Source organism: Gracilinanus agilis, chromosome 1 (assembly GCF_016433145.1).
Source record: "Gracilinanus agilis isolate LMUSP501 chromosome 1, AgileGrace, whole genome shotgun sequence".
Taxonomy (NCBI): Eukaryota; Metazoa; Chordata; class Mammalia; order Didelphimorphia; family Didelphidae; genus Gracilinanus; species Gracilinanus agilis.
In genome coordinates this window covers 691,184,352-691,194,959 of record NC_058130.1, presented here as the reverse complement: position 1 = coordinate 691,194,959, position 10,608 = coordinate 691,184,352, and the positions used below count along the sequence as shown (strand labels likewise).

Here is a 10,608-nt window from a genome sequence, read left to right as displayed (position 1 = left end):
ATAATAAATGCTCTCTTCTTTTTGACTTGATTTATAATTATAAGGAGGATGGAAAGAACTGATTTATAGATGACAAAGATGGAAAATTGTTTTTTGGTAGTATCAAGAAAATCAGCAAGAAATATCATCAGTCTTTTGAGAACTCCCATTATAGGATTCAGTATTAGTATTCTCATTAACAAAACAGAAAATTAAAGAAGGGTCTATATGTCAAATCATTTAGATTCTGCCTCATATCACCAGGTTTTTCCATTCCAAGGAGAAAAAGCATTTGGATGGAGGGATAGTGAAGGGAAATCTCATTCTCAAATATTTCTCTTGCCTTTCCCTTAGCATTTATATCTTGAGAAAGTCATTGAAAATATGGAAAGAGATTATTACTCGCTATTCCAAAGTTTTATTGTTTTGTCTTTTTCTAAGGCAGCTGATGCAATGAATTTTAGTTTAGGGTTACAAGCTACTGAGATCACTATATCTGTGTGACCCTGCAACTTCTGCACAATCTCTTCTGTCTCAAGATTCCAAATGTAAACCAGTTTGTCTTCTGACGCTGACATAATTAATTTTGGTTCAGTCTCTGAAAAATCAGCAAAAATACAGTATTTTTCATTTTTATGGCCAGTATATTTCTTCAGACACCTTTGTTTTTTCAAGTCCCATAATTTAAGTGTGTTGTCCATTGTGGCAATAAGAATGTGTTCTCCATTTGGAGAAAATTTCACAAAAGAAACTGGAGGGCAGTTTTCAGACATAAATGTTTTAATATATTGACATGACACTGTATCCCAGATTCGGCAAAGACCATCATAACTGCCTGACACCAAGAGGGATCCATTCTGATTAGTATGAACAGCTGTAACTGGGGCTGAATGAGTAGACAGACACCTGAGGCACCCACCTGTTTTAACATTCCATATCCTTACGTTCTCATCAAAAGAGCCTGAGTAGATGATATCAGACTGGGGACTGAAGTTACAGCAAAAGACAAAATCAGTGTGTCCCGTCAGTGTGGTAGTGCATTTCCCTGTAGAAAAGTTCCATACTTTTAGAGTTTTATCATCGGAGGCAGACACAAGAAGTTCAGAATCTGATGACCAAGCAATATCCGATATTCCCAGGTGGTGATCAGTTAGTGTTTTCACATATTTTCCATTATAAACTTCCCAGATTTTTATTTGTTTGTCATCAGAAGAACTTGCTAACCATTCTCCCTTGGGATTAAATTTGACTGCAGATATTGCTTTTGTGTGTCCATCTAGAGTGAATTTTAACTCGTAATTGTCTTTTTTTGACTTAAGCTTCTCCTCATTGGCAGCTAGTGAATTTTCGAGTCCTATCTGTACTTTCTTCTCTATTTTTGCCATGGTTCTGAAAGTCACCTCTACTCACCAGGGATATGACTAAAGTCTCTGCTGCTTATAAGGAATGCAACAGCCCCTGCAGAGCAACCATGATCAAGCAGTGGAGGGGGCCATGGAGACCACAGCTACTCATCCTCCCCTTTTCCTTGACTTTCTCAGAACTAATGCCTTCATTGGATATTCATTATCTGTTGCTGGCTTCTGGCCCCCATTGTGACAACATCATAAAGAATCCAGCAGGCAGAGGTATTGTCAGAATCTTACCAGGCAGAGAAGCCAGAATGGTGAGATCAGCAGGTGTGTTCTGCTGTTTTGAAGCACTGAGTAGCCATGGAAAGTGCACAAGTCTTGGAAGCAGGGAATTTGGGTCTCTCTCCTGATTTTTACTCACCTCTGTGACCTTGGGAAAGTCATTGCCTTTCATGGGAACTTAGTTTCCTCATTTGTAACAAGAGAGGACTGAAAGATCTCTAAAATTTGTATCAGTCTTAAATTGCATGAGGCAATGATGTAGTTTCAGGAAGAGTAAAGAAATCTGAAATTGGATTCTTGCCAGTTATGTGAAGCAACTTTTGATTTCTCTGAAAGTCAGTTTTGTCATTGACAAAGTGAAGATAATAAGTGTCTTTGGACCACAAAATTGTTTTGAGGAAAAAGGTTAGTAAATGCTAAAGTACTATAGAAATGTTTGTTTTTAATTATTGTTATTGATCTTCAAGAACTTGCCATTATTAGAGAATGGTGTTAAAATCCTTGGATGCATGGGAGTCAAGAGAATTGCATTCTTCTCCTGGCTCTGCCACTCACTGTCACCTTCAGTATTTCTCTGGCACTCAATTTCTACATTTGACAAACAAGAAAATAGATTTATATGATTTATAAGGCCTTTACCAGCTCTAACATTCTAGGCTTGTAACTGTCCCACAAATAAACTATGAACCTTTTGGATAATTTACTCATTTTTATTCTTGAATTACAGATAGACACTCACACATCAAATAGTTCTGGCAACAATTTTGGCAAATGCTACAAGATGGTAGTGTCATTCATTCCACCAAATCTTTCTCTTTCTATGAAGGATTTTATGTTTTGGCAGCATGGATTAGAAAGGGTAACTGATTCAAGGAAAGTGAAGATAGTCGTGCCAGTCAGCTAAAACAGGTTACAAAGAAGTGAATGCTAAATATTCAGAGGGGATCTACACACTGGAAAAAGAGATTAATTCTTCAAAGTAAGAATTGGTTTGCTGTTTGCTTTTGGATTACCTATATCTTAAAAAGGATAAATATGTTAATCATGTGGACTAAAGTGTAAAAATATGTAATGCCTATGTGTGTGTGTATATATATATATACATATATATATACATATAATACTTGTGTATTTATAATAGATATATGAGCAGCTAGACAGAAGTGGGTAGAGTTCTGGGCCTGAAGTAAGAATGATTCATCTTTGTGAATTTAAATCTGACCTTAGATACTTATTATCTATATGACTTTGGGCAAATCACTTAATCCTTTTTGTCACTTGGATTTCTCATTTACAAAATGAGCTGGTGAAGGAAATGGCAAAATATTTAATTATCTTTACTGAGAAAACCCCAAATGGAGTAATAAATAGTTTGACACAACTGAAATGAATGAATGATAAAAACAACACACACACACACACACACACACAGGTATAGATATAGATGTGAAGATACACCTACATGTACATATAGATAAATACACATCTTCATGTAATGGGATTGAGGAGGATGAGGAAGAAGATGGGACAAAAAAGCATGATTTATTAATGACAAGTAGGAAATTACTTGGATTTCATCAAGATAAGATAGAAAGCTCAAGTCTAATATCACGAGGTCATTCTCAAGGAAGAGTCCAGGGGCAGATAAGGGAACTAAAGTAGGAAAAGTCACATTCCTCAGGGTCCCATATATACAAAGTTAGTGTATTGGGGAAAGATTTGAAAAATGTCTTCTTGATTCCACATTGAACCCTCAGTCCACTCTGTCATGCTTTCTCTTTGGCTATCAAAAAGATGATTGCTGTCAATGCTGTCTCGATCACTATTATCATAGAAAAATTTGGATTTGCATTTGGAAGGCTGGATAAAAATCCCAAGTCATCTACTTACTGCCAATTAACCACTCTCTGTAAAATAAGGTGATAGGACAACTTCATTTCTAATGTACTTTATTCTACATTAGGTAGCATACTAGATCTTACAAAATCATCCTCATCCTCATTTCATGTAATCATCTTCTCTCTGATTATGAATTTATAAGCAAATTTATTTAATATATTCTAAAACAAATAACATGAAGGGAAAAAAGAAAAAAATCAGAAGGCATATAAACATCTGATGTGGGGAAATCTTCTTGGCAGGCTGTTTTTATATTCATGACTAGTGTTTCCATTTTAATATGTTTGCTTACATGTAATGCAGATTTTAATTTAATGACAGGCTGCTTAATTATGCCTTCATTTGTATAAATTGTAATGTTGCAGCTGAATAGATGAAATAAAAAACCCTTTAATTTCCATCCCAATATTTAATTTAAATCAATGATAAATATCTATGATTTCTTTAAAACAATGGTAATTAATATCTAGAAAGCCGAATGGGAGTTTTGAAAGGATAGTGTGAGTGACATCATAGTTTTCATAACTGAATAGAAACGACACAATAACAAAAGGATTGGTCTCTCTTCTACCATCAAGGTAGAAGAAATACAACTTCATTCCTCTGTATGTTAGATGTTTTTCTTTTCAAAGGAAAATATGGAATTTAGTTATGTTTTTTGCAACTACAGTAAAAAAAAGTTTTCCTCTTTTATTTTAATACTTATTTGGTCATATATAATCCCATCATTAGCTTCTCATGATTTTTATTAGAGTTAGTTATGGCTCACATTTATTTAACATTTTTTTAACCCTTACCTTCCATCTTGGTATCAATACTGTGTAATGGCTCCAAGGCTCTTTGGTTCTTAATAACTTAATAACTCTTAATTTGTCCAAAACCAGCTCTTACAGTATCATCCAGGAAACATGCTCATGTAGAAAAGAGATAAACTATTCTCACTAATTGCCAATCAATTGTTACTTACAGTGAAGACAAGCCAGCTGAACTGAATCAGCAAGACCAAAGGTAGCATGTCAGAGAAGTCAAACTTCCAACATGACCTTGGCTACCATAACCCCTCAGTTCATATTGAAAACAACTCAGGATGCCAAATACAGAAAAGTTTTAAATAGTGATGTTTCTATCTCAGTGCCTGCAGCCATCTATTTGGAAAGTGAAAAATATCATCACTCTATAAATGAAATTAGAAAACTGTTCCTTGAAGACCTAGAAAAAAATATATTTGTCACCAAAATACTTGGCATTGTCCGGTGTTTAAATATAAGAACATTTTATAATTTTATCAGTGAAAATGATATTAAATAAGAGTCTTCTTTTGTTTTTTTGCCCCTGTACCCTGAGGACAATTAGGCTTTCCAATTTAATTGAGAGCTGAAAACATCCATATACGTTTTTATCTTCTTTATTAGAAAGTATAATCCTTTTGAGGATGGACTATCTTTTCTATTTGTGTTCCTACTGCTTAGTACAGTGCTTTGCACATAATAAATGGCCAATAAGTAGTTTATCCACTCTTTCAATTTGTTTTTATAAAGGAAAGTTAATTTGTAGAACAAAATGATACACATTTTCTCCACCACTTGAGGGGCATATTTAACTTTCATTTCTTGGGGGAATAGATTAAGAACTTAACTTAGTTTCACATGGGCAGTATCATTCCCATTAACAATGTTTAGATTCTTATCCAATTGATTCTTCTATCCCAAATGTCCTTCCTTGGTATTCTTGGCATTAACACTGCAGGACTGCAAAACCCAGAATTTAGAAAGCATGCTCTTTTGACCTTTTTAAACACAAGAAATGGAAACTAAGCATTTCAATTAAATCAGAAATGAATAAATAGAAAAGTCAAGGACTAAGGACCTTTTAAAGTGGCATATAGACTGAGTGTGGAGAAGGTTCCAAGACTTCTTCACTTTGAGTTATCTCTCACTGAATGCCAGTGAACAAAAAGTCACTGAGACTCCATTAGATTATTCAAAAATGATTATTATCTCATAAGCTGAAGTGTTGGTAGATTTTTTGAAGATGCCCTCAATTATATAGTCAACTATAAAATGTATCTCCTAACTTCATGTTTAGCATATTACAACCACTTATGAGTCTACATATACTCTACAGTTTTTTCAGGTCCCTTTTATTGCAAGTCATTTAGGAATGGAACTCTCTTGCATCGAATTTTGGGAGAGATCCAAACTGTATTTCTTGGCCAACATTGTTTATTAAAGAGATTCCGGGGGCAGCTGGGTAGCTCAGTGGATTGAGAGTCAGGCCTAGAGACGGGAGGTCCTAGGTTCAAATCTGACCTGAGACACTTCCCAGCCTGTGTGATCCTGGGCAAGTCACTTGACCCCCATTGCCCACCCTTACCACTCTTCCACCTATGAGCCAATACACAGAAGTTAAGGGTTTAAAAAAATAAATAGATTCTGCCTAAATTTTTCCTATCAATAGTCATTTCATGAGACTATAACATATCAAGTCTGTTAAGGGACAGTCCTCTATCCATCTGGGAATCTTTTTTGTCAGTGGTCAATGTATCATTTGGCAGGCTAACTTCTTCTTTAAAACCAAAACAAATCAAAAACAAAACTTGGATAAAGCCACTAAAAATAGCTGTTATGCTGGAAATTGACTTATTTTATGAGGTACAGAAAGTCAATGAATGATTGAGGAAATTCCTAAACTAGTACAAACATACAAATTTATCAAAAATGACTCATAGGGGGAAGCTGAGTGGCTTAGTGAATTGAGATCCAACTTCAGGTATTTCCTAGCTGTGTAACCCTGGGGAAGTTCCTTAACCCTCATGGCCTAGACCTTACTCCTCTTCTGCCTTGGAACCATTATGCAGTATTTATTCTAAAACAGAAGGAAAGAGTTTAAAAAATGACTCATTCATTAGAATGAAATTATTAATGACAGCCTTATATGAAAAATCATTGCTGAATGGAAGATGGTAATGGATTATGAATTAATACTAGCTCTGTAACCAATGTTGTCTCTCACATAGCCGCTAGAAGACAGAAGAAAAAGTAATTTTCCCTTTCCTACTGGAATTAAAAGAAAAAGAGTCCTTTATTGAATTTGAAGGAAAGACACAAAATAGGCCCAAGGATTCTTGGCATTCCTGACCATGGGGAAGAGAAAAATAGTAGAGCAACATTTTCTCTTATATTTACCAAGAAAAAAAGAGAGATTTAAGAAAAGTATTGAGGTCATTTGTGTCTTTTTGGCCTGCTTTCAATTGCCTACTTGGTCTGGTGCCATGTTCTTATCTAGTTATGTTCTTTTTTGCAAGATGTATCTTAAATAACTGAGAATTCAAGGCACTGAACAGCCTTCTTCATTCATGACTCACTTAGAACAGGTCAGTGTTGAGCAAGAAAATTTATGAAGGAAACCTAGGTAGTTGCTAGAAATAATGGTTACAAACTCTGAGGAAAAGTTGGGGGAGCATAATAACAAATATGCACATGCATTATCCATCTCCTGAGAGGATGGCTTGGGAAAACTGATTTCTAGCGTCCAAACCAGGCTTTCAGGCACCATTGAGTTAGAAAGAACTGTCTGTTTGGTTTCTGCCTTGCTTGCTAACTGGCTGTCAATCAGGCTTTCATGCTATTGTTATATGAAGAGTGTGAACTGATTGAAACAGTTCTGGACTCATTGCCAAGTCCTATCCCCGCTCTGGGCCTTTACAGCTGCTAAGGCAGATTTGAGGGCAAGACTTGTCATTGGACCAGAGAACTGTTCAGCATCAGCTCCCTCACAACAGTGAGATTTGTTCCACGTTAATCAATCTCATTGTGGAAGCCTGTGCCAGAAAGCAGCCCCGGTGCTATCCTTCCTGGGTTTTCTGAAGCCTTGACTGAGATCTAAGTTCTTCATGTACTGGAGCTGTTTGGGGAGAGAGAGACCACCCTGAAAGCTGTTAGTCACAGGAATTCTGAAGACTGTTTGGCTTACTAGTATGTCTAGCAATAGATGCCACATGGAAAACTTCCTCTATCTACTATTATTAAAGTGGACAATAAGGGCATTGTGCCAGAATGCTGAAATTTGAGGGCACTGTTACCACTTGCTCTCCCAAAGCCTAAGAACAATTGAGCTTAGCAGCTAGTAAGCAAGAATAATTAGGAAAAATAGGAAGCCACCAAATGGCAAAGAGTTCCTTCATATCACACCCCTTTCCCTGAGCTGCTTTATTTCATTTTCTAGCACATTTTTCCTCCCTCTCCAGCTAGTACAGTCAACTACTTGATTTTTATCTGTCTTCCTCCCTCAATTAAATTTATTTTCAGAAAGTGACTTGAGGATACCATGTAATATAGAAAATTACTAACCAAATTATTGACCTAATATATTTTGTGACTCTTGTCCCTCTGTGGAAAATATTCAGTATGACTGAGTGGAAAAAGAATTAGACTCCAACCCTTTCATTTTGCAAATGAGGTCAATAGGAAAAGTATCGTCATTTCCATTTTACTGATGAGGAAGTGGTGGCCCCAAGAGATAAGGTGGTTCTTTTGCTCAGGGTTTCAGGACTACTAAATATGTGATGAAGTTGTAATTTTATGAATGTCTTCTAATGTGTTAATTGTTACGCTTCATAAACTACAGTTTGATAAATCTCTCTGATATGATAATTTTTTCTCATAGAAAAACTCTTCTGTGAAATTTTGGTGGACCTTGGTGGCTCAGTTAATTGAACCTTGGATCTAGAGTTAGGTAGACATAGCTTCTTAACTGGCCCCATAAAACTTACTATATGATTCACAAGTCACTCACTCTTTCTTTGTCTTAGTTTTCTCATCTGTAAAATGAGGGTAATAATAGCATCTGCCTCCCAGAGTAGTTGTGAGCATCAAATGAGATAATAAATTTAAGGATCTGATATAAAGAAAGTGTTATATCAATGCTGTTGTTGTTATTATTATCATACTTTACTTCATGAAATCCAGCATAAAGATAAGAATTAATTTTGATATTAGCATGTTAATAAGGTGATAAATACACCAGCACAGAGAGAGAATAGTTAGAACTTAATGGGAAAAATTCTTTAGGGATGTCAGTGCAAAATTTAGAGAAAGCCCTCAAGAATAATATAATATGGAGGAAGCTAGGAAACTCATTGGATGAAGAGCCAGGTTTAGAGGCAGGAGGGTCCTGGGTTCAAATATAGCCTCAGATACTTCTTAGTTGTGTAACCCCAGGAAAGTCACCTAATTCCCATCTCCTAGCCCTTACCACACTTCTACCTTGGAAATATCACAGTATTGATTTTAAGATGGAAGGTTTAGGGTTTAAAATAAAATTGAAAAAGAATACTATAAGACCATAGCAATGAACAATTATGAAGAGAATAACAATAAGCAGTTTCATCAGAGATCAATGAGTAGGCACAAAAAATTCATTCACCAATTTCTATTATATTTATTGTTATCTTTTGTTTTTATGTCATGGCTAGTTCCCTAAGTATACTTCTGCTCAAAGCTATAGTTATTCATTATACAACATACATTATACATATATAAAAAGACTTTTCAAAAGAAAAAAAAAGTTTAAGCAAAATTAAATAACACATAAAACAATTCTCAACTACAAAATAAAATTTAAAATTATATAAATGACTTTAAGTTTTTTCTCTGATACCTAGTTTTGATATTGTAATTTTTCAATATTCAGTTCATTTATTTCTTCTTCAAAGTAATTGAAATATGAATGTTAATAAGGATCACATTGGCTATACAGCCAGATGCATACATGGAGTGAATCACAGTTAGAACATATCAGATCTTTTGTCACCTAGTCTGTCCTGAAGACCAACTAGGAAGGAGAACATTTCTCCTCCTAAAGAGCACATTACATTTTTTAAGAACTCCATTTAAAACTTCTCTTTTTTATGATCTCTAGCCTGATTTTTGCCATCAAATACCAAACAAAAGAAATCTATTTTGTGTTCCACATAACATCCTCAAATATTTAAGGAGAGTTCTGAAATCTTCTCTCTCTTTCGGGCTAAACATGCATAATATTTTTGTATTAGGAACATATAACAGAGTCAAAACCCCCACCATTTTAATTACCTTCATCAGTATCTTCTCCAGCTTCTTAATATCCTTCTTAAACTGTGCCACCCATATGAGGTCTGACAAGGCTATAGCTTCTTTATTCTTGAAAGTTATGTGATTCTTAATGCAGATATGTATATGTGTATGTATGTATGTATAGATAGATAGATAGATAGATAGATACATAAAAAGAAAAGAAAGGTAGAGGTATATAGAGAGGAAAGAAGGAAAGAAAGGAAGAAAGGAAGAAAGGAAGGAAGGAAGAAAGAAAGAAAGGAAAGAAGAAAGGAAGAAAGAATTAAAGAAAGGAAGGAAGGAAGGAAGAAAAGGACAATAATCATAACTGAATTTTAATGGTATGAACTCACCCATAACAAGGAAGTGGATAGCAGAATGGACTAAAAAACAGAATCCTACCATATATTGTCTACAAGAAACACACTTGAGACAGGTAGACATACACAGTATAAACGTAAGAAGATGGAGCAGAATTTATTGGGCTGCAATTGAGACAAAGAAAGCAGGAGTAGCAAAAATGATCTCAGACAAAGCTAAAGTAAAAATAGATCTCAGTAAATGAGATGAGGAAGGAAATTACATATTGATAAAATGTAGTATGAATAATGAAAAATATCAGTACTTGTCATATATACACCAAGGGATATAGAATACAGATGTGTGAATGAGAAACTAAAGGAAATTAAGGAGGAAATAGATAGTAAAGCTCTACTAGTGGGGGACCTCAAACTTTTACCCATCAGAATTAAACAAATTGAACCAAAAAATAAATAAGAGAAGTGAATGAAATGCTAGAAAAATTAGAGCTAATAGCTATTTGGAGAAAAATGAATAGGGATTACAAGGAATATACCTTCTTTTTAGCTGCACATGGAATATATACAAAGATTGGCCTTATACTAGGGCATAAAAACATTGCAAACAAATATAGGAAAGCAGAAATAATAGATATATTTTTTCAGACCATAATGCAATAAAAATTATAATCAATAAAGGCTTGT

General features: G+C 34.8%; 1 protein-coding gene across 1 annotated transcript; it reads right to left on the bottom strand.

The window, feature by feature from the left end:
* Positions 1–377: 377 nt before the first annotated feature.
* LOC123231967 (WD repeat-containing protein 5-like) lies at positions 378–1,364 on the bottom strand. Its single transcript, XM_044658293.1, has one exon. It carries the CDS (start codon positions 1,362–1,364, stop codon positions 378–380), a length of 987 nt encoding a protein of 328 aa, XP_044514228.1.
* Between the last annotated feature and the right edge of the window lie 9,244 nt (positions 1,365–10,608).